The 25,684-nt window shown below is 34.3% G+C and overlaps 2 protein-coding genes across 2 annotated transcripts in view; one reads left to right on the top strand and one right to left on the bottom strand.

Annotated features, from left to right (window-relative positions):
• The window catches only part of LOC139966916 (uncharacterized), a 151,081-nt gene that overhangs the window by 23,424 nt on the left and 101,973 nt on the right, over window positions 1-25,684 (top strand). The gene's annotated exons all lie outside the window — the stretch shown is intronic.
• LOC139966919 (uncharacterized) lies at window positions 1,029-25,230 on the bottom strand. The gene is made up of 3 exons (XM_071970400.1): window positions 24,132-25,230; window positions 4,328-4,488; window positions 1,029-3,717 (listed from the first exon to the last, which is right to left on the bottom strand). The coding sequence occupies exons 1-3, from the start codon at window positions 24,643-24,645 to the stop codon at window positions 3,301-3,303; spliced, it is 1,092 nt and encodes a 363-aa protein (XP_071826501.1). The 5' UTR covers window positions 24,646-25,230; the 3' UTR covers window positions 1,029-3,300.

Raw genomic sequence — 25,684 nt, forward strand, 5'->3', positions numbered from 1 at the left:
CTGCAAAGAGAGGGCGGCAGGGATGTGGAAGGAGTACGGTCATAACAGTACATATTAGGGTAAGTTAAAGGAGAGCTTTAAAGGTGTGGGGGGGGGGGCATCGACATAACACTGAGGGCAAGTATTTGATCACCGATGCAAACGTTATTAAAGGGACCTTATTCGATCGCAAACTGGATTTTATTGATTGGAGCGAGGACATATGTGTGCGTGGGTTCAGGGGTGGAGTGAGGGTGGGGAGCAGGAACCACCGAGGCTATGTGTGCGTTGGTGTGGGGATGTGGGGTGGAGTAGAGGTGGAGGTTGTTCCTCTCCGAAGTAATTATGCAGTATATACCAGCCAAGCTCATCCATAGCAAGTCTAAAGCCATGACAGGCCTCAAATAGAGACAAAATCGAGATAATTTTTACCCTGAGCTGTTGAGCCAGCGAGAGGGCAGCATTATCCAAAAATGAACAATTGTTGACTTATCATCATTACTGGAGTTCATTCGTAAGGTATACATATTTTGGAATCTCGCTAGATATGCACAGATTGAAACCATGCATAAGCATTTCCATCCGTGGAAGTTGAATGGGGAAGGGGCGTGTATACCAATCACACAAACACACACAACATCATCACTCTTAATGAAATTTCATATACAAACTCGAGGGATTTGCATCCTGACCAGTAAAGCACGTGTTGGCATCTATGTGAAACAATATGGATAAAACACGCCAATCAACCTCCCCCCTCGCCCCCCCCCCCCCCTCGTAGCTGTGGTCCTGATTAGAATGTCTCTTGATTAAATAAACATAGTTCTCCCTAAATTTTTCCAGCTAATCTGGTATGTCCCTTGTTCCAGCCAACTTCCCCTTGCCTCTTACACTCGCCCCCCTTCACCATACTTTCTCTTACCCCACCGCACAGGCCCGGCATGCCTTTCGGGTCACTTGATGCTACGTTCTACGAAGCATAAGTTTGTAACGTTAACCAAGAGGAGGTACAAGATGGTATCAGAAAAGGACAACATCAATTGTTTCGGTGATAAACATTTATATTTATTCAAAAGATAACCAAGAAATTTTTGCGTAGGGAAACTTCAACTCGTATATATACATATATACAAAACACCGTTCATATATGAAGATTGTTTGTAGCGAATGCCCTGCAAACGATAAACAAACGAACAGAAAAAAAAACAGTCACAATGAAAATATTCAATTGAAAAAAATTGTAAGTGAAAAACTTGAAACATTACAATACTTATCGGATTATTGTCGAATTTTTTAAAGCCTTTTGACAAAAGTTTTCTCTTCCCACACCCCCCCCCCCTCCCACTCTATCTCACTCTATCTCTCTTATTAAACTTAGGTGAATGTGAATATTTCATATACTCTTTAAAATTGAAAGATTGAAAGTTCAATCTAATTCAATCTAAGTCTGAAGTACAACCTTTCCCAATCGGCGACTCGTCTACTCAAATTGAAAAAGTTTTGATATTTTTTATTAGTATTATAGTTTTCCTTTTTTTCGGCCGGGAGAGGGTGGGTGGGGTGTTGGGGGTGGGGGGGGGTTTATATCAATGATATGATAAGAAATGACAGTATTGTCAACAATCAGTCTAGTTCCCATGATGCTTTCATTTGGTCTTATAGATATGTCTCTCAATCATGACGCCAGAGAAATAACCGAGACAGCTTTCAATCACAAAGTCGATTGAAATATTTAATCTATATACCCAATTTTAACGTACTGTCTCTCACTATGCGCCAAGTAACAACTTTGAACAAACTTTTATATATTTATTTGTTGCATGTATTATGCATCGAAATATTAAACATTATCTGTAATATCGAAACAAGCAACCGCAACACTTATAAGTCGATAACCCTTTCTAATAGACGTATCTTAGGACTAGACTATTTTGCATATAACAGTCGGGACACAGCTGTTATTTGTAGCGACAACAAAATTTCATTCATCCCTTAACAGAGGGGTTTCGAGACCCAGATCGAGTCCCAGTGCCAGTTATGCCCCCTTATGCCCCCTTATGCACCCCCCTTTTGAAGTCTTTGTGATTCATGGTATGTTTATGGATGAATCAATATTTTTGTTCTGAAACAGAGGACACATACTCTTTATCTCCGGATATTAAATTTCCCCGTACCCACTAATTGCCCCTCCCCCTCCCCAGAGGCTGTAGTCCACTCTCGTCAGAACTCGATGTGGATCAGAAAAATAAAGCCCGTTATAACTTACGTACGATACAACAAATTACTTATACTAGAATGAATAAGGTATTTCGGGGAGGGGTAAGGGTGAGGGTGGGGCGATGGAGCGGTGGGGTGAGGTGGGTGGGGTGAGGGGAAGAAGGTGACATGAGTTGTGTAATTTTAGAAATGAACCACATACATTTGATTTAAGGAGTTGCAACGAAATAAAAAAAAGTTCCTATCAACTCCTACCAACATGTTCGGTAGCATTTATTCGATTTTTTTAGTTTTAAACAAGTTGTCGGGTCGTGATGAGTACATAATTTCTAATAGAATAAAATATTCTGGTGATATACATATGCCTCTTAGGTTTGACCTAACTTGATCAAAAGGCTGTAAAAGTAAAGAAAGATGCAATTTTCCTGAATGTAGAATGTTTGTCATTTTACAAATAGTTCAGACTTAAGAACAATATTTTTCCTGGGGTGTGGGGGGGGATATATATATAGAAACTGTCTCGATATTTAAGAACAATTCTCCCTTTTTTTTTCTTCTCTTTTTGGAATATATAGTGAAACTGTCTCGAGATATATCTGACACAGGTCTGAGTTTGCGCAATGCTTTTATAGCAACAGTATAACTCGTTACTATATATACTCGAACTATAATAATTTTTATTGTAGCGAATGTTAATATCTACCCTTCCGATGTATTTTCTTCGTCGTTTTAATGAATAAATAAACGAAGCTCTTTTTCGCACCAAAAAAATCTTTTTTAGTTTTCTTGTTCTTGATGTTTCTATGGATTTTCTTTGTTTTCAAGAAGAAGTCAACACAGTTCTTATTTTCCATTAGAAATCTTTCAACCTGTCTGCTCAAGACGTTCCAATGAAATTTTCTCTAGTTTAAATGGCTTTTTCGTCACAGAAAGAATGGTAATTTCCTCGCTCACGATGTTATAGGATTCCTGCATCCCAAAAGACTATTAACATTCTAGTTTATAACCATTCGTTGGTTTGAAGTTTCATTCGTCAGTCTTCCGTCCAGACATACAATACAGAGCCTCCAGATCAATGCAGAACTATATTATTTCAGCGGAGCATTATTTCCCATCTTCATCTTCTTCTTCCTCCTCTTCCTCTTCTTCTAATTCTTCCTCCTCGTCCATGGACATTGAATATTCATCGTGCATATTGTTTATTGCTACTGCGTCTGCAGTCAGTTCTCTCTTTATCACAGTTGCTTCCAATGGCCGTGCCATCAGTTTACATGATTCACTGCCGATAAATCTCTCTGTTTTTAACTTCTCGATTTTTTCCGATGTTACGGATAAATCGGGATTGGCTTCCTTCGATTGACTCTCCTTTGTGAAAGTTGTAGACGATCTGCTGATGCTTTCAGATCTCACAACTTTCTCTTTCTCTCCGGAGTTGTTGGAATTATTATCCAGTTGTTGTTGTTCTTTTGCTTTCTTACTTCTTTTCCATTTCATCCTTCGATTTTGAAACCAAATTTTGACCTGATGGGAAACAAACAAATAAATACTGATTGTTAAAAAATAATTAGTAAATTATGTGATAAATATGTGATACATATATATAGTTATATATATATAGTTATATATATATAGTTATATATATAGTTACATATATAGTAATATATATAGTTACATATATAGTTATCTATATATATAGTTATAATAGTTATCTATATATATATATAACTATATATATTTATATACATATAGTTATATATATAGTTATATATATAGTAATATATATATAGTTATATATATATAAATAAAGTTATATGTATACATAGTTATATTTATATATGTATAGTATATATGTAGTTAAAAATTAAATTAAATAATATCTTCGCCATATAAAACGCAATGGGGATGTGGTTGTGACAATTATCACCAGTTTTGTTAAGCAATCAACTTCGGCCACCAGCATATCCCTTTAAAAAAATAGTTTTCATGCGCCTTATCTTTCCTTTCAAGACCAGACATGGTATCATCAATTTGTATAGCAATTTAAAAGCAAAAAATGTAAATTATAATATAAGGAAATTAGAGAATATAATGTCCTAAAGTTAGAAATATCATAATTGTTGATAATAATTACCTGCGTCTCTGTTAACATCAGTGACGTGGCTACTTCAAATCTCTTTGGTCTGGACAAGTATTTATTTCTTTTGAATTGTTGTTCCAGCTCCAGTAATTGTTGACTTGTGAATGCCGTGCGAGGACGTCTAGTCTTGCCGAGTACCGTTGGTTGTTGGTGTCCTGTAAAATACAGAAACATATAGATGATGATACAGTGGTTGTCGAATTCACCAAAATTAACACCCCATCCCACCCAAGAAAGGGGGATAGGTGATTTAATTACGAAATATATGGTTTATGAAAGCATAATAATAACTTTCATAAAAATATTGATTAATTAAGAAAAGTTAACATGAAATTGTCAGTGTTTGGTGTGTAGAGTTTGGGCATTTATTTTCCAATGAAATTGGAAATTGAAAAAAAAGAGCAAATTCGTACGATAGAGTGGTGATAAACTAACGAACAGATCTAACAAAATTTACATTTCGAAGAGTCACAGTAGAACACTGAGACGGTAAGAGATTTACGTTAAAGATGATATTTAATAGTTCCAAATATAAAGAAATGTTGAAAATGACATCATTTTAAAATTAAAAAGAAGAAATATTGTTTTTTCATCAAAATATTTTGTTTTTGTTATTTGTAATTAAGAACGTTTGTCTTAACCATGGGTGCTTTATTTCAGACAAATATGCAAACATTGTCAATTTTGTCCAATTAGAATTCGGTTTCATGTTCGCAACGCCTGCGATCCGTCACATGCATACACCTATAGCTAACTATATACATATTTAGCAAGGCATCTCTATCCATTGTTACATAAGTTTCCGAAAGTTAAAGTTTGACGTACTGACAGATTTCAAATTTGAGACCGCTGTAACATGAATTTGGCTCAAATGACAAGTTAAACAAAGCGTAAAATGAGAGAGTTAACGAGAGTTAAGTCATATTCTAGGCATACGTTAACTGATTGACAGACGGTGGCATAGGCTGCTATATGAAATTACACGGTATCACCACTCATGTTTCTAACATATCTATACTTATGATCAAATTGGTGTATGTTAAATCGTCTCAAGCTGTTGCATTTACTGTACGTTCTTGTTAACAATATTAAGGTATATTAATTGGCATCTCTCACGTGGTTACATTTGATCCCTTTAGCCGTGTTAGGATACAAATATAATATGGTTTTTTTTATGTTTCTTTCAATTTTACTAAGCATATCATGGTCAACAAACATCTGATGTTTGTTATCGTTTCTTATGCAAGGGCGAATGTTAATTAAAGCCACATAATATGACTAAATATCGTCAAACTTGTATAAGAAACGCCTCATCTTTCATTTTTCTACATTCCTCCTCAATTTGTGTCTCCGCGAATTGTTGCTTCGGTGAGGGTTTTGTCAGTGATACTAGTCCATATAGAGATCAACAGTAAAAAATGAAAACAGTTTAGGCTGCCTTGTCGATGCCTTTTATACTACCAGCGTACAACGGCATTAGCAGGAGGCCGCGTCCTTATAATTGGACATGATGGAGAATTTAATTTGTAATCTGCCCCCTAACTCCTCGGAGAAATCACCAGTAAGGCGATGCTCACTTTTTTAATAGCTTCATTTTCAAATGAAGTAAATCAAAATGCTAAGCATCACGGGATTGATATTGGTGACGTCATGTTACGTAGTAGAACATTGCAAGCGGCTTGTTCGTTTGGAATACTAACTGTTTAGAATAGGTCTTCATCAATATTGAAGTACACAGGTGTCGCTTTGTTAAAAAAAATTATTTTACGTTTTTGCTCCAATACTTCGGAACGGATACGTTTTCGGGAATATATTACATGTATACTTTTGCAACAATGCGAAAGATCGTTTTGCTCAATTTGATAATTAATTAGTCAAGAATTTTTATCGCCCAGATATATACTTTAAAAAGATTGGGTGAAAATCCTTATCTTGCAAATAGTACTAATGTCATGGTTTCGTTGAATCTATCACTATAAGCCTAACGAATAGAACCAGTATCTTATTTATGATATATGATAATGTTATGTCATGTAACGTTGTTTTATTGTGCAATTTAATGTGTTGTGAGTTTTGTCTGATGTTACGTAATGGCAATTTCCAATGTTATATTCTGTTTTATTCTGTTATTTAATGTTATGTTTGCAGTAGGTTATGTTATTTTATATCGTACCATGTCTCCAATGGCGACCGACATGCCGTGTAATGTTCTTTCACGCAATGCTACGTAACGTTACGTATATTATGTAATGTTACGTAATGTTATATCACGAGAAACTAATTCGCATGCAAAGGATTCAAATAAGTATGGAAAACTGTGGAAATGACATAAATGTAATATTGCAAACTGAAAGGTATAAGCAGGCCATTACACCCCCTCCCTCTCTCTTCTAACACACACACGTTTACGCACACACATTCCTCCTATCATATCTTCAGCCCCCGCTCAACCCCCCCCCCCCCTCCAAAGAAAAAGAACAGCCTAAACCTTTCATATTTATTTAGAAAAGGAACAAGAAACTTTATAAATGGTATTAAACAAAGAAGTACCTGCAGGCCATGTGTGATTCTGCGAGTTGTTCTCTAATAATTTGTTACTTTATCTGACCACTATTGTATAGCTATAAATAGTCCGGATGGTTCATATTATTATATTACAAAATTTGTAAATTAAACGAACGCTATAAACTCGAAAACGCTTACTATGAAATCATAATAAAAGTTTAAATTCTGTTACAAAATTGAACTTGCCCTACCTTTTTACAGATAGAGAGAAAGCGCGCGCGCGCGAAAAGAAGACAAACAAGTGACGTGTTTAAAAGACGTTGATTAAATGAAATTTTCAGGGCCATTAATCTTGAAAGGGTGCGGTTTTGTATTTTGTCAATAGTTTAAAAACTTGACCATTGCAACAACATAAATAGCCTGGGGAGGGATTTTCTGTACACACGTATGCTTATACACACATATATAACTTTTACACATTGAGTTTATAACCTGAGTTATAACTTTCTTGTAATTGTTTCCACTTAATCACAATTATGTCTCTTTTTTGGACTTTACGAAAATCTTGAGAAGCTAAAAAAAAAAAAAAAAAATAGAGGGGGGAAAAGAAAGAAAGAAGAAACAAATCTAATTAAATCTAATGGGGAAAGTCAAACATGTAACTTATCTCCCCGTAGGGCTCAACGTAGACATCACACCCGTGATATATTAGCTTTACGCACTGTGGCAATGAACTAAATTAAATGAAAAATTGGTTTACAAAAGAAAGGGAAGGGGATTACTGTATAGAAAAACCAATTTATTAATCTAGCAATAAACTGTGGCCGTGCGTGTTTAGTTCCATGACGAATGCTTGGAAATCTGGAGTAATGAGATTTGAGGGGGAATACCCAAGAGTTACAAAAGATATATACAGTCGCAAAAGTGACAGCGGAATGATAGGTATATATAGGCTTTATACCATTGTAGGAAGTTAACAAATTATTCTAGGTTGGTGCCTTAGGGTAAGGTTAAGTTTATATATATATATATATATATATATATATATATATATATACACATATATATATATATATACATATATATATATATATATATATATATATATATATATATATATATATATATAACTATATATACACTAAAACTTATATAAACAGGTAAAATATATATAGATGACAAAAGGTGTTAAGTGCTGTAATGATTTAATTAACTTAAACTCGATATGAAGCAATTACATTTATTACTCAAAATAGGTTGATTGAATTACACACGATGAGGCAGCTGTAACATGTGATACAATTATTAATAGCATATACTTTAGCTATCGATACAATACGGTTGTATAGCTATGACAGTAAAGCAAGGTACAATTTGTACGTATTTCAAGTCATGACCATTACGAATGAAAGGATTTTTATTATTGCATTTTGTTTATATATAAAGGACGGTATGTGGCCCTGGGGTCGTTGAAACCATCTCTCATGTAAGGTGGGGATCTGCGCATCCTCCTCCAGAAAAATGTTAATCAAATTTTAAATCTAAAATCGTGTATTTGAGGCATAATTTATTAAGTTGGTCTATAATAATGTCAAACCGCAATATGCTAATAACTACTTTAAGTCTTTTCGTGTGAGGTCATCCCCCCCCCCCCCCACACACACATCTCCCCTAATCTGCGCGTGATTCGTATCATGTTTTGTGTATATATATAGATAGCATTATGGAAGAAAAGCATTAATGTAAATTCGATAACTAAACTTTTACAATCTTTTCCACTTGCTAAAAACTTCACTTGTTTTCTCAATTCGTTGTTTATCGATGAGTACACGATTATTTCTCTTTTAACCAAGATCTTACAAATCAGCTGTGACTTTCATTTCAGTTCAGAGTTTTAAATGAAATAGGAGACGGTCTGGCCAGATAATAAAGGACTGTGAGGTTGGAGGGTGAGGGAGGGGTGGGGTGAGGGAATGAGAAGTGAGTTATTGTCCATCGTAATTGCCCATCGTAATCCACGTGACTACTATAATGATTGTATCTTTGGGCTAAGAATCCTGTTATGAACCGAAACCTATATTCATCCATTCCCCAGGCTTATGTTACAAAGAATCATGCAGCTACTTAAAATTGTTCAAAATTCAGTCAAAATTTGTTTAAATTGCGTCAAAATGTTTTATCGTTTCACTAACAGAAATACAGAAATGAATAAAACGCTGTGTGGTGAGGCTGGAAATTGTATGAAAACACATACCGGTAGTCAATAAAAGTATAAAATAATCCGTAAAAATCGTATATGTTTGCTCTATTTCCATCTTCAGTTTCAAATACCAATATTTGATTAGTTGTACTAAGGCCAATCGCGTTTATTTTTGTCAGTTTAATGAATTTGAACACGAAATTGTTTTTCAAAGAGATATTTTTTATTCTCAAACTCAACATTTTCACCTCCCGGCAAATGTTTAGGATAGTTTAATTTAAGAAAGAAAGGGAGAAGGAAAGAAAAACAATCTTTTTACGATGTTGAAATAAATTTAACAAATTTTCGACACGGTCTATTGCAAACATATAAACTTATATATATAGCTATCGACTTTTGATCTTTTTCAACATTTGCCCAAAAAGTCTCCTCTTATTAATGATTAATTCAAGTTCATTTACATTTTATAACTTTTTACGACTTCCTTAATAACGGTCGATTTTTTGAAGAAACGGCTTTTGCAACTTATTTCTCCCTTAATATCCCGTTACCGTCCTCTAGTTCAAATAAACTTGGCAAGACGGAGCGAAAATTTCCGGTGCTCTGCGGACTGGGTCCCCAATTTGAAACGCGAGGCATGATTAACACAGACTTAATTTCCTGCGTTGGTTAAGGTAATGGGGCAAAATTACCATTGGAACAGTTAAACAATTAATTAAAACTTGGAAGAGTCGAAGCGAGGCAGAAACTTGAGTCCTCGATTGGGAATTCATGAAGACGAGGGGAGACCAAAAGAGACCTACAGGAGAACCTAATCGATCATCCTCCTTTCGCCGTTCCTTGCCTCTTCTTTTTTCGTCTTCTTTATTCATCTTCTTCTTTTTTTGAATGGTGGGAGCTATTTGTTGTTGGCGTAAGGTGCAGTTACGCCTGTTATTTAGGTGGTTATTTGCTCATCTCTCGCCATGCAGCGAGTGGAACATGGCTTACTGGTATATAGTTAAATAATCAAATCAAATCAAACACACACACACAAGAAAAGTCCGAATGTCTATGAATAATAATGATTTTTTTTTTGTCATAAAAAATCGACTTTTTTGTTTCTTAAAATAAATAGTATACGCATGTCAGTTTGATTGATGTTAGGTTTTCTTCATGTGTGTGTGTTTTTCTCCCTTTTTTTTCTTGAAATCCCGTTTATTAAATTTGGAGTTTTTTATTTACAAAACTTATGATAAATTGAACGTGGGTATAGTTGAGAAAAATGAGGAAGTTTCTACATATCAAAAACGTGATTATAAAACATATCGTGGTTTTGCTTAATGGTATCGACAAACCATCGTTTATTATTAAAAATACCGCAGTGTATATTTACTGGCTAACGATTATTATTATTATTATTATTACTAGTATTAATTAATTAGCATTTAAGCAATTAATTTGTTATCAAGAGGGAATCCTTTTGAAAGATTCAGTGGCCGATATGATTCTCAAAACAAAATTACTACCGCCAAACTGTTTTTCTCTTCAAAATAAAATAGAAAGTTTGGAGTATACTAATAGCATTTAATATTCCATATTTATGACAAGGGAGAGTTTTTTAATTTCGTTTTTATTAACGTGGTTGAAAAAACCATGACAAGTGTTTAAAATAAAATAAAAACAATAAATAAACAAGAGATGGCTATGTAGGTTTTTTGAAAATGAAATCAGATGTTGTTGGATTTTTTCTTCAATGTTTAAGTTTCATTATATCGTAAAACGAAAGTTGACCTGATAAATGACAACTATAAAATTTCAAGACGCAAGGCAAAGTACTTTGGAAAAAATTGAAAAATTTCGAAATTTTATTAACATAATTATCTTCAGTACAAATGGAATAAAAAATCAACCCATTTTTGACGTCATCTGTACTTCTCTCCCAGCTAGTAAACATATCCTCCAAATCTACATAAAATCAGAGATTAAGAAGAGGCAAAAAGGCTCTAAACTTGTATTTAAGAAATAAAAATCGATCAAAAGTACGCTCACTCGACAGTAACTTAATATAATCCTCTTTTTGAGTTGTACTACCTCGCTCGTTTGGGCTTAGCACCTTCCCCCATTACACCTCCTCCGACCGCGGAGGGCTGCCCTCCAAATTAAATAATCTGCACACCGATACACCTTCAAGGAGTGGGTAATTTTTCCTTAAATCGAAGATGCCCAAAGTGTTTCATAAGAGAGGAGGATGAGAGATGTACGGTATATAGCCTAGTGTTATATCCCTAAGGGCAGTCAAGCAAGAAACGGATCGTATCAATGACGACTGGGAACTTTGCGAGTCATCCAATTTAGGGCGATATGACAGTCGGCAAAAAGTCATTTACATCACACTCAATTATGAGGAGGTAAGGGGGTAGGATGTGATAAAAACCAATCTAACATCATAAGAAATACCTTCGCAGATTGGATTAAATAAGTCGAATTACCGAGAGAGAGAGAAAAAAAAAAACCTTACTTGCTGCGGGGCGAAGTGTCAAAATTTCTGCCCGAGTTGGTAACGTTGGTAGAGAAATTAATGACCAACTTTATATGTGGGAAAGCTTTTTACATGACGATGTTATTTAATTTAAAGATGTTTTCCAAAGCCTTATTATCGAGGTATTTAGGAGATTATGGGGTGCTTCCAGACCGGTACTAAAACTTTTTCTTTATTTTCATTTTGTCAAAAGAGCATATCTTTGGAATTGAAATCGTGTTACAGGGTGTAGTCGTCGGAAGGATGAAACTTAGATTTCTAATCAATTTGAAGGTAGAGAGGCAATTGATGAATGTTTCGTTAAGATGACGAGATTTTGGTGAGAGGTGTCCGAAAAACCTGAGAAGGATTTCACTCTTTAGATGAAGCGAAAACATGTAATTGAATTGGAGAGAAGGATCTTAAATGGTCCGAGAGATAGAGTATTAAGTTAATGGTTATTGATCAGACCATAAAATTTATATATATATATATATATATATATATATATATATATATATATATATATATATATATATATATATATATATATATATATATATATATATATATATATATATATATATATATATATATATATATATATATATATATATATATATATATATATATATATATATGCAGTGCGTGAGTCTACGAGGTCACACGATTGTTATCGTCATGGCAACCCAATATGTAGTGACATCGGTGAAAAAGTACATTGATATACAAACCAAACACTCTTTTTTAACGATTGATTAACAAGAAAACTGGTCTCATCTTAGTCATTTCTAAGTCATAGGGTGAAAATAAAACTGCGTTGGGTTTTAGAGAAACTTTCTAAATCTTCGATTGGTATAAATGAAATGTTTCTTTCAACCGTCAGGTTTTTTTTTATTCGGTCGTTTATCGAATATTTTCATCTAGTAAAGAACAACAGATTTTTCACTTATTGATAATATAAATATTCATATAGTTATCATGAATATGTAATAATATTTAATGATTTTCTTTTATTTTTCTTATTGAATTTTGGTCTAGATTGATTCAGGTATGACGTTTTCTATGCGTATATGAATATGCATATTCAAACGTCGCCTAATGAATATGTATATATGGCAAACGGAAACTTCACAAGTTGATAATAAGTACAAGTAACGTAACGCTAAGCGTCTAAAATATATCCAAGATCGAACTTTCCCAATTTCAATTATTTATTATGTTTCATTATATCTGGGTGAATAATCTTGTACAATTTTTTTTTCTTTAACTGCAGACTATATCAGTACTTATATAGTTATATAGATATGTCTATAAGGTAAGGATAATTTTTATGACACTACCGGTTGTAAAACGTAAGGTGGTTATAAACCGATAAAAGGCCTTATAATCGGGAGTTATTAGCTGGTAATATCACCCCAACATATAATTTAAAGACTTATAACGACTCATTATAAAACTACTATAATCTGCTCTTACACGCACTCTTAAACTATAACCTTTTATACCAAAGGGGGGGGGGGGCAACAATCTCTCGGTATTATCATCTCAACAGATAAAAAAAAGACCCTCAACTTAAATCAATTGTAAAGTGATGTAATATTTCACAGATAAATACTAATAAATAGTATATAAATAAATCAATCAATTTCGAAATGGTGTTTAGATATTGAATAACTTTAAAATGAATACAACTATCTTGATGTGGTGTTTTTTAACCCTTCCGGGAAAAAATTAACTCGTTTAGTTGAAATCGGTATTTCACCGTCGTATTAAACAGATTGTATACTTGTAAGTTTATACCCTTAGACTTTATGAACGTGTTATAAAAAAAAAATCACTTCCTCTTTACATCTGCTGACTTTTACAAGTGTAAATATATATAACTGAATACCAAATGATACAAATATAAATGCTGATGTATTTCTATATTTTGAATCTATTTCAACCAAACACCTTCCGCTATATACTTCTCTTTTGAGTTGTTTTTTTACGTCGTCATAAAACAAATTGTTAGTACTAATTCTTCCTAAAAGTATATAGCTTGAAGGTATCATATATATCTAGTAACCCGTGATTTAATGCAAAAGCAAAACTTTGATTATATACCGCGGACGGCTCGTCTACTCTTTGAGTTCGCATGATATGAAGTTTATCTTCTTTTTCGTTTTTGTTTTTGCTATAGCTTGCATTGCCTTGGCAACAGACAGTTTTTTCTCGTCTTCCATTGGCTAATGAAAAAAAATCTCAAAAGAATCAAATTCAAGAATCTGTGGACGAATTACCCAATCAGTTAGGAAACATAAAAAAGGAATTTTAATCCAATTTACCAATTCCATTTACTAAATTAGATTTTGTACACAAGAAGCCTGATAGTTTACAACCGGTCGGATTTAATCTCTTTCTATTTGCGTGATACTGTTTTTTTTTCTCTCTTTCACATCTCACTATCTCTTCTTGATATTTTGTGTGTTATGTGTGTGTGTGGAAAGTTAGGCTGACGTGTTTTCCGTGCTTGGTTGTGATTAGAAGGCGGACCTCACAAACTCTGTTAAGAAGGGAAAAGTGATACGTTAACGATTTAGCTATCTGTCCACGCGGGGTTGACTCAATCTGCAAACGGCGTTTTACTTCGCATTGGAATGATTAATTCTCGTCTGTGTATGATTCTCTGACAAGCTACGCGCATTTGAACTTGGCCTTATGTTTTCCCTCCTAGGGCATCTCTCTCTCTCGTCCTATAGCAGATTCTTGTCGATTTACAACCGTCGTTTAGTCGAAAATGTTATTGAATCTTGGCGTGGATAGGTTCTCTAATCACATTAACTGATTTATCGCATCATTCCGCAGCCTTTGTAGAGTGATGCGCATTTTCGGAGGAGGTTTTAATTTAGTAAATTGAAATTGCTTGGATTACAACAACTTAGAAGATTTTCCACCGTCTGTTCAGGTAGAACTTATACATGCCGGGATAAGTTAATGCTCCTTTTTTTGTGTGTTGTGTTTTTTTTACATAGCTTTGCCGTAAGGGGCCAACGGAAGGTGTTAGTGTGACGGGTGTCCCGCGCTTGAGTTATGCCCCCGAGTTCCCCTAATTATAAGTAATTTCTACTTCCCCCTAGACAAGATAAATAAAAATTTCCTTCTCTAATTTGTAACGTTTTTGTTGATTTATTTTATGTACCAAACATTTAATACACAAACATGCCAACTATCGCATGCATATCGATAATAACTCACAACGCGGCCTTCGTCCGTTGTCTGGACCGGTTGAGAGTAAACTTTTTCTTTCTTTTTTTAACCTAAATTGAGGGCTCTGCTAAAAGTTTCAGAAGTACCATCACAGTATCTTTTTTTCCAGACGTGATATCACAAAACATAGAATGCCTGCACGGAAAACTTGGGAAATCCAAATAAACGGCTGGTCAAAGACTAGTCGATATGGCTCACACATAGATGCGATATAAAGGAAAATTACCGAAAATATACACTTAAAGAAAAATAACATCATTTTGGAGACAAATTATAAAACTTGACAATTGATATATATCTCACTGATCACGTGACAATTTTTTTTCGCGTGTTCGGCGCGTGCTTGTTCTGTGCGTGTTCTGTGCGCATTCTAGGACATGATAACACACATCACGACCCCCAATATGTGACACGAAAATTGTCGCAACGTTTACTACTTTGTGAATTGAATCCTCTCTTCTAGGGATTTTGTGTTCACGAAACAGATAACTTATGGATTCTGATCATAAACAAAAAATATTGTAATAAACTCTTCTTCAATGTTTCAAAAAATTTCAATAAATACAAAAATGAAAGGAACCAATGTAGCAATACCCCCTTCGTGGATCTAAAAATCTTTTCCAAAATTTGTTACAGTTAGACGAAAACGCATCATAGCCTCTCCCTTGTTTTATCCAAATTGATATGTTTTTATATATATCTCTTGAATTTCTATTACCTAAGTCTCTACTAAGATTTGTTTTCTTTTTATATTATTCGTCTTCGTCAAAAGTTCAGTCTTATTCTATAGCTATAGTAGTAATCCATCCTTACCTATGCCAAGTTGTATGCATATATATCATCTTTTAAAACTAGGACAGCTTTTTGTTTAAATTGAACTTTCAGATCAAATCTATTCAGAATTTTTTTTGGCAATGATTTTGTCACAAAATAACCAACTCTATAGGTGTGCAAACCCACTTATCTCTAATTGAGCAATTTTATATTCTAACCTTAATTCAGCTATTATCTTAATACAATGAGACACGTACCACTAACAATGACTTATAACTCGTCCTCCAATATAGCCTATACCACAGTTGGTATTAACAAAACCTCCAAACTCAATATAATACCCTACAGCCTATTGCCACATAATGTACTGAATAATTAATTAGATCTATTGTTACCTCATATCAGTTAACTTGTGGCGTATTTGCTTACTATTTTCCTTCATTCAATTAACTCCCTGCATCCTCCTGTTGTTCAAAAATATCAAAAAAATAATACTCAATAATGTTTTCACTTGTCATGAACGATGTACTTGCATGTGCATATCCACAGTGATACAATCTGGCGTTTTCAAGTTTAAACTAATTGGTAATTTAATGGAATTAAGTCTATTGTTTAAAATTTGCCTGCCCATTGTTCTGCCCAAAAAAAAAAAAGATAATTCAAAACGACACTAACTTGCACACACCCAAACCCTCTGTCGAAACAGTCTTAACTTTGTGTCAAAATCGATAGAGGTTTAATCAAATTAATGGCTTTATAAGTTATAAAATCACCATAAATGCGTAATGAATATCTCTAGCGGCGTGTCAGGGTGTTACTTCAAGGAGAATGGTGACCCGTCTATGATACGTGTACACGGTAGGGCGTCCGCTGTTGACTATATTCGTATAACAACATATGACTTGTGAAGTTGTGCGCTTATGCAATAAAAGAAACATGCGCTGGTATTCATTCGTTGAAAGGGTTTAGTTAATATTAATCAGGCGAAAAGGATGAATTAAGTTAAATCCCCCCCCCCCCCTCCGCCAAAAAAAAAGAATACCATATTTTCTTTCAATTTATTCAATAATTTTCATCAGCTCATGACATAAAAACGCTGATAACACATGTCAGGTGTGATTGTGTCCAATTAAAGGTAATATATACGTTTCAAAAATCACAAAAGTGCAAATATGAAGGATCTAGCTATGTATTTATAAGAAAAGTCGTAATATGCTTAACAAATCTAATCACATCTTACAATATAATTTAATCGCAGCACTTGCGATCAGATAAAGAACTTTTCGAGAGAAAATAAAATTAGATGGAAGTACTTTTCTTGTTAAAAAAAAGAGGGGGGGGGAGAACTCTCAAGAATCGTTTTTAACAGGTAAATATATGTAATAAAATTTGATGGAATATGTTGGGATAATTTAACAATAAAAACTTTAGGATCAAGTTTTTTTTTTACCGGAACCTGTTTTTTTTTTAAGTGAGGGGGGGGGGGTATTTGTTTGTCCGGTTGTAAAATATCATCGAGTTGCATGATAGTGAGGCTGTAAAGAGAAAACATTCTTCGAATTCACATTAAATAGAAATCTTACCTAAATTAAGAAAAAAAACCTGATTTTAATTCCACTTTCCTCCCCTCTTCTAATACTCGACCCTCTCCCCAAATCCGTTCACAAGAGATTTTCTTGGCAAAAATTAATTTCTATACAAATGAACAGATAAAAACAATATGACTGCAGTATAACAACTGAAGAAGTTTTCTATTACATGAATAAACATATTAACAATTTCTGTTTCTGCACCTCACACACAGAAATGCAGTCAGCCATTCTCGGTAAATTTTCGATCACCGGGATTTTACTTTAATTGTAAAATTGGAAGCGTTATATAACGTAACCAATATGAGCCATATTGAGTAAAATAAAAAATAAAACCGTTGTAACAGCGTTATGACGTTACTGCTATTTTCTGATATTTACCGACGTTTATTAATGAAATATAAAACATATAAGTGTTTAAACAAAATGTCAGTTTTATTCGTTTATTATGTTGATCATTAGCCTCTCACTGCCAAAAAAAAAAAAAAATTCAAAGTTTTAACTGTTCTTTTGTGATATTTCTAGCATATTTATACGTTTAATGTAAACCTTACGGCTAGAGTGTGTGTATACACGAAACACTACTTTTATTTAATTTTAAGTATTCATCTTTATCTACGACAGGTGAATTTTCGATTATGATTTGTGGTTATCTTCTTATTTAAATCTCTCTCTCTCTCTCTTTCTGTCTCTTAAATTTAAATTTAAGATTTTTATTGAGTTTTGTATAGTTTACTTGCAAACAGATTAATAACGTTTAATACCGTATTTCAATACGTTTAATACATACTGTATCATTAAATCAAAGAGTGGATGTTTCCACTTTGATAGTAAACATTGACTTTCGTTCGATTGTGACTTCCTCTTTCTTTCTGACAGTTTTGCACTTTGGAAAATTTTGCTCTAAAAGAATTTAAAAAAGAAAGGCTCTTTGTATATCGAGGTAAATTTTATGTACAATAAATGGCACTCCTATAGATTGACAATCGAGGACGCTCTCAAAGATGTGATTTGTCGGTCTTAGGAATTGGGATCTACATCATACAAGCGAGGTCTAAATTATGTGATATATTTAGCATATATACTCTAACACACACTACATGTTAGAACCAACTTGGTATGCAGACTGTTGTCAATTGGTTAAAGGGTTATCTTGATTCTACCAGTAAAGTTAATTAAGTTAAAGAATGCATTATTTTTTCCATTGTCTTATGCACAGACCTATAAAGGATTCTTTGAAAATGACAGATTTTGATATGATTCTCATTTTTGTTTCTTGTAGTCGCGTTGAACAGAAAACTGAAATTTTTAGTATTAATTTATATAAATAAAATAACATTCAAACTTGTTTTTGTTTAGAAGCTGTAAATGAACAATTTGCAACATTTTCTATGACGTCATCTATAGTTTTTTAAAGGGATACTGCTACCAGTCATTATTTCATTATTTTCAAAGCTATATGGTGGGTGTCTTCATACATTTATCAAGATTGACGTGAATCTATAATAAAGTTGCTTATCTATGAATCCTTCAAGCCCCTGGTAGTGTCTTTATATATTTACTTGATCTTCTTGCAAATATTAAAAGAAAGAAAGAAAGAAAGTAAAAAACTCTGTAAGATGTCGGATGCATTCAACGAAGAGGAATTAGAGTAACGATACAAGTGACATGAGTGGACTGGGAATTGAATCTTACGTGGGACTTCTAGCCTCCGGCTTCCCGCCGTTTTCTTCTGTTGGCTTTTGAGGTTGATTTAAAATCCCTGGCCAATTTCATTTCAACTATATTATCAAATTTATCCTTCCCTTAAGTAGCCTAATTCCAGTTTCTCTTGGAGCCTAAATGAGATTTGATTTAACCTTAATTTGAGGGAATGAAGAGGTAATTAGAAAGCAAAACAACCAAAGAGTCGGGCTAATGTGTTTGCAAACGTTTGGGGACGTGAATAGCAAACTCTCCCGAGGGTGTGGAGGAAAGATGCGGGCATTCTTTCTATTTAGCTTTGCTATAAAAAAAATATATATATATATATATAAAATAAAAAGTGCAAGCGAGAAGATGATTTCTAAAAGTTTAACCTTGCCAAATGAAAGTTTGAATTAATAAATAGATATAATCTTCAGTAATGTAGCAGCATGTAATGCAATGGTGAAGGCATGCTTCATTACGTATGAGATTTATATACGTTTATGATATGAACTTGTCATGATGAGAATAAGATGATGTAAGGCCCGAAATGAAAGTAATTTGAAAATAAAATATGTTTACAATTTCAATGGCAACAAAGACTGGAAACTTTGTAAATATATATATATATATATATATATATATATATATATATGCTCAGAATGCTAAGAAAATTGCATTCTATGATAAAAGCAGGATCAAATGATTTTAAGCTATATAGCATGCAGTTGTAAATGACAGTTTCAGGTTGATAGACTTCAAATTTATAGTCGTTCAGATGACAAATCTATTGTGTTTCAACGAGATGTGAACGATGAAAATGTTGTGCAATCATCTATGGACAATATTTTTCTCGTTCATGTTTCGGGATTAATACTAGTTCGATATTTTTTTATAATACCATGAATATGCAAAATAAACTGACTATGACGTATGACAGCATTGGACGTATACCGGGTTATTCTTGTTAACTGACCTACTATATGGTTGTCGTCTGGTTGTACTGTAGGAAAAGAGAGTTGACAGCCTATTTAGCTAATGCATATATTCGCAAGAAACAGTCAACCACGCGCCTTGGTGAAACATAGAAGAAAGCCAAATTTGGGCTTGGAAGGTGTATAGTATTGAAAACGGCAATATATTATTTATTAAAATTCAGTTCTAACACAAGAGTGTTAAGGGGGAAGGAAAGACCGAAAACCAGTCAGTATTTGTCAACAATTAGTAAACGACTAAATGACATATCATGTTGAGAGCACATCCACTGCTCCCCTCCCCCTCCCCCTCCTCCCATCCACCCCCCCCCCCAAAGGCCCACTTTCTAATGAATAATTATAGTTCCTTGATCTTAAAGCATATATATAGAGAGTTTGGGTGTATACTTGGAGCAAGTCTAAGTTACCTCATTTGTGGCCGATTATGGTTTTTCTTGTGTTGGTGCCCAACAGTAAATCCGGTAAAGTGATGCTTGCATAGAGTGAGAAAGTCAAACAAATTAGAAACTAAATCCACCGCTACCATAACGTAGCGGCGATTCAAAGAGTTTTCCGAGATAGTGTCAACAGAATTGGTCCCGTCCAGGCTTATTTGTCGAGCAGTTAACAAGTTTCTGTACTAGGGGTTACAACACTGGAATACCAGAATGCCTCATTTAAAGATGATTAAATAAGAAGCCGTCATTAAACCCTAAAATATAACTAGTTTGTGTTTTGCCAGACGCATCAAAAACGCGTCAAGTGCCCTTTTATTTATATTATATTATGACAACCGTTTTACGGCGTGTTTCCCCTTTGATGTCACTTGAAGTCGGCAAACTCGCAGTTTGTGAGTCTCTATTCAGGAAAGGAAAAAGAAGCCTATACAGTCTCGGGCTGGCAAATGTTTAAGCAATTTGCAATCATTATACCAATTACTTGTATAAAGAGAAAGGAGTATATACTTGGATAAAGTCATGCATTGGGTACAGCCAGTAAGCGAAAGTGAAAGTACGATATGGACCGTCAGAAGTGTTGAATAGGTCATACTTTATATGAAAGTATTTATTTTCCTAACAAGTTTATACATTGACGGCTCCACTCAGATACGTTTTTAGTACGATCTTCTAATCGAATTGACTTACAACTTCTAATGGGTACTGGCAAGTCTTCAAATAGGGCCGTCCGATGCACAAGAACTATTTCTAAGAATGTAAGAGGAGAGAGGGAAGGGGGCGGAAGGAAGGAAGGAAAGCGATGTAGATACCATATACACGAGGCGTTGGCTAACACGTGTCCTGAATAAACCTTACAAACTGTTCCTTATACATGTCTGGGTAACATGAATTCTAGACACTCATGGAAAAGTACCTATAGGGTTAGTTTACACAACTGAATTGTACTGACGAGTTAACAAACCCCACTACTAAGCCCCCCCCCCGACCCCCTCACCTTCCCACACTCCGCCATTGGAAGTTGCTTTTTACCTAAAGCTATATAGATCCTTCTAATCAAGTTGATATGAAGCTGATAAACAAAAAAGAATGATAAATAATGCACTAGTAATATCGAGTTGGCAAACCGCCACAACTACGAAGGCAGATCTTACCAGCTAAGACTATATCAACAAATTTGGACTTTTCCTTCAGTATAGGCCGATACACCAGTTAGGTTTGAAAGTGTTAGTTCGTTCAATGATTTGACATATATATATATATTGCTAATGTTCCACCTAGCCATTATGTTGGTTATTCTGTGTGGAAGTTATTCGAGGAACATTAACTGAACTGTATACATATAGGTGTCAGAGCTGGTTCCATAGAAACCCAAACATTCGGAGTTCCACTAAAACTATATAAGATGACAATTGTTCAGAATAAGACATCCTCTTAGATGTGTGACTAAATGGACGACGTTATACTGAGTGAGATGATAATCATTCCATTCAATTTTATAGAAATTATTTTTCACATAGTGTTAATCCCCCCCCCCCCCCCCCAATTGCAGCAATTTCAACGTTTTCTTCATTATGTGAAGAATTAAAAAAGGGGGCGGTTGAATATTAAAACAATATTATGACGAAAAAGTGGATGTCAAAATGGAAAGAAGGTGTTCTATAAAATCACAACAATGTATAGGTCCTACAACGGAAATGAAATGAGTGCAACCTAGCTAAGTAAAAATGGGGTGGGCATCTTGGGGGTGGGGAGGGGGCTGCAGACATCTGACCCACATAGTATAACAATAATGCAGGGGAAGGAAAGGATTATGTAAACAAATATCGTGTTTTATACCCGAGTTATGATACTGATAAACTGATATATCTACCAATTCCTAAAATAAAAGCAGTTAGAAATAATTGCAAGAGGCAGCATATTTTTTTTAGCGTTCAGTCTTTTCGTTTTAATATTCATATTTCGCCTTCGCCTTTTGACACGCAATATATATCTACATGATGCAAATTAAAAATGGTCGGATGTAAGAGTGCAATTTAGAGTTTGGAGTAATATATATATATATATTTATATATCTATATATATATATTTATATATTAATATATATTTATGGAGTGGGGTGCGTTGGGGTGGTGAGCATGCAGGCGGAACACTTTGTTTTCTTCTAGAATGAACCCCCTTCCCTATCCCTACTTGTAACTGTAAGGCATAACTATGCATAGGCCTAGAGATAACTATATATATATATATTTGTCAGTTGAAAACATAAATTTTAACTCTTCAACCCTGGCTGGTTCACCTACAATAACTAAGCTGGAGCAAATCTGCTTATTTTCTATCACTGAGAGATTAGTTTCTGATATAAACCTAAAGATTACGAGAGTTCTTATCATAATTTAGACCAAAGTCTTCCGTGTCCTCCACGTGATTCCACCTCCGTATGTACGGCTCAGTATAGACGTTATACTGACTGACGTGTATACTTTGATGACCATTTCTTACGGGAATATAGAGAAAAATATGAATTTTAACATCAACGTTTAGACTTTCTTTTTTCTTGGTGCGTTATTATCCTGAATAATAGGTGTCTTTTTCTTAGTCTAATTATGTACCTTCTTTTTGTATTAAGGATGTTCAAGCTACGTTGATACGGATTGGTTCAAATAATGAATTGCTTCACATCATGTTGTTACTTCCATTTGCTGACTACTGTGTAAATACAATACCTCACTGTTCTCTTGGTAAATAGTATCTTTTTCAACCAAACAAATATTTTATACAACGTCAAAACAATATTTGAAAAGAATTTTTGTTTTCATTTTAATGTTATACTTCAGAAAATAATTTACATATTAATAAACACCAAGATTACGATGATTTAATCGAAAAGAATCGAAAGAAAGGTTGTAATGATGAGGTTTTGTGATTTTTCAATCCACGCATGTTAACCAGCAACTACAAAGCACTTAACAGAACTTGTTTGCCCACAACCTGGTACAAACAAAAGATTATGAAATTACTACAATTATTTATAAAAATTAAAAGTACATTATGGTCAATATATTTGTCAGGTTTACTACTAAAGTACATATCTAAATTTAACGATAGAAACAATTCCAAAAACATTTTTCTTTTTGATACTTCTTTTCTTAATTTTTTTTTTTTCGTCTTTCCTTTTTTTTTTCTTTTCATTGAAAGAAACAATACCATCTGTATACCTGTAGAACTGGTATTATACACACCGACCTAACATAAAACTAACATAAAACTTGTGTAAAGGTGGTGCTGCGTTGATGATTTTATTTAACTTCAAGACTAAAATAAGACGTGTGAAAACGAAACAGATATTTAATTAGTTAATTAATTAAACTAACAGTATCGATTGCTTTCTATATTTTAATATTTGGTTAACTAGCTTCAATAAATTTGCAACTTTTTCACTAATATTATACTAACTGATATGCGTTAGTTTATTTTCAAGATATTAATATAGTTGTTTTCATTTTTGGAGCGATATACTAGAACCAAAATTGAGAAGTAAAATAAGGAAAATTTGTTTTTATGTTTTTTTTTTCTTTCTTTGGTGCAATTATAGGTTGTGTATTTAATCTCTGTTGGACATCATGTCTATTTGAAATTTGAGAGAAAAAATGAATCTAACTGGTTTTATCTTAGTATTTAACTTTCTTATTCTATTATTTTCTTTTCTTTTTCAAACGGATATCGGTTTGACCCTTTCTTTGTTTTAAAGTACTTCATTTGTGCCCTTTTCTCCTCTTTCTTTTCGGTGTAATGTTAATGATTTCGTTTTTTGTCAAAATATTTAAGACGTTTCGAGAAAAGAAAATTTGATAATCTCTTACCTGGATAATCTCCAAACCGGTGTAGCATCATACCATTTCGGAACCAGTCTAGAGGGAAGCTTGGGAGTCCGTGTGCCGACCTTGGTCCAGTATCACCTAGCTGGGCCGCGCCCGACGCAGCTGCTGCTACCCTGAAAGCGCTAAGATGGGAGCCCGGATGGTGACCACCAAAGAGCCCTGCGTAGAGTGGGTGCGCATAGAAAGCGGGCATGAGGGGTGCTGAATTTGAATGGATCGGGCCACCTGCTGGTACGGGCAAAAACCCGGGCCTAGGAACCAAGGCTCCTGACTGTATCATCCGTGGCGAGGGGGCTGTATGTAAAGCTTGAGCTGGGATGGCCGTCGGTGTGTGTGGAATTCGGTCGAACGAAGCTGATACAAACGGCGAGAACGGCTGAGGTTTAACGGGACTCGTCGGCGGCGAGGGTTGTTGAGATCCGATGTCGGAAGACGGTGATGAAAGTACCTTTCCCGATAACAAAGCGTCGATCGTGAAACCCTTCGAAACTTCCATTTCGAATTACTTTGGAGTTTTCTTGTTTGTTATAAAAGATGGAACGGAAATCGTAGTCAAAAAGTTCCTTCAATACCCGGTGAGTTGGGGTATATAGTTTACTCACGCAAAACAAACCATCAATTGAAAATCCGAACGAACTAGTCACTTTCTTTGGTTAAGAAACTACTGAAACGAGCAATACTATAATTTATTAAATCCATTAACAAAAATCACTTTGTTTTTTCAGTCCATTTAAATAACCAAAAATAAATAAATAATAAATTGAGCTGAGTTCGAAATATTCGTTATCAAAATAACCCTAAAAAGTCTGCGAAAAAAAAAGTAACTTCAAAAGTTCACGAAAAAAATGCCGTTGGCTTGTCTCAAGTTGAAATTGTGGTATTAACTCCCTCAAAATCAGAATCGGAAATAGTTTTTAAGTGTCCATGATGCTTAGGCTAAATTAATATGTCGATACCGTGGAGCGCCGTTTGTGCAGCAGACAATTACCAGTCAAAATCATACATGTTGCGGGTCGAATTCCAAACCTTTAAGCCTTTGTGTAATGTTTCAATAGTGTAACTCCAAAAAAATCACCGCCCACCTCGCGCTGCCATTGGTCGGCTGGTAAACAGAGCCTATATAGTTTGAGATGACAAGAACTACCCTAATCTGTCGCTATCAACGGTAAGATAGCCATGTGCAATTAGGCTATTTAATTATATGTTGACTGCCACTGATGATAAGGGTTTGAACCAACCGATCGATCCGTAAAGGGAATTGCCAAGTTAATACGAAGGGAAGAATAGAAGAAAAAAAAAAGTTTTTTATTAAGTGCGCCGCTTCCTGTCATGTATATATATATGAATATATGTACACAAAAGAGAGTGTTAGCAAAGATATGTTATATAAAAGAAATATGACAAGGAAGATGTAAATGTGAAACAGAAGGGCATTTATTAAATATTGTGAAAAGATGAAATGAGCAGCACAACAAAGGTCATGTGGTGGTGGTGAGGTGAAGTTATAAAAAAAAAACATTTTATGAAAGAAAAAA

The sequence above is a fragment of the Apostichopus japonicus genome, chromosome 4 (assembly GCF_037975245.1).
Source record: "Apostichopus japonicus isolate 1M-3 chromosome 4, ASM3797524v1, whole genome shotgun sequence".
Lineage (NCBI taxonomy): Eukaryota > Metazoa > Echinodermata > Holothuroidea > Aspidochirotida > Stichopodidae > Apostichopus > Apostichopus japonicus.

Bases quoted from the DNA above. Each gene is read 5' to 3' on its own strand.
- LOC139966919 (XM_071970400.1), bottom strand. From the start codon at position 24,645: ATGGAAGTTTCGAAGGGTTTCACGATCGACGCTTTGTTATCGGGAAAG. The intron at 4,489-24,131 runs GTAAGAGATTAT...TGTATTTTACAG, and splicing joins CCGGTTTGGAGATTATCCAG to GACACCAACAACCAACGGTA. The intron at 3,718-4,327 runs GTAATTATTATC...GTTTCCCATCAG, and splicing joins TGATGTTAACAGAGACGCAG to GTCAAAATTTGGTTTCAAAA.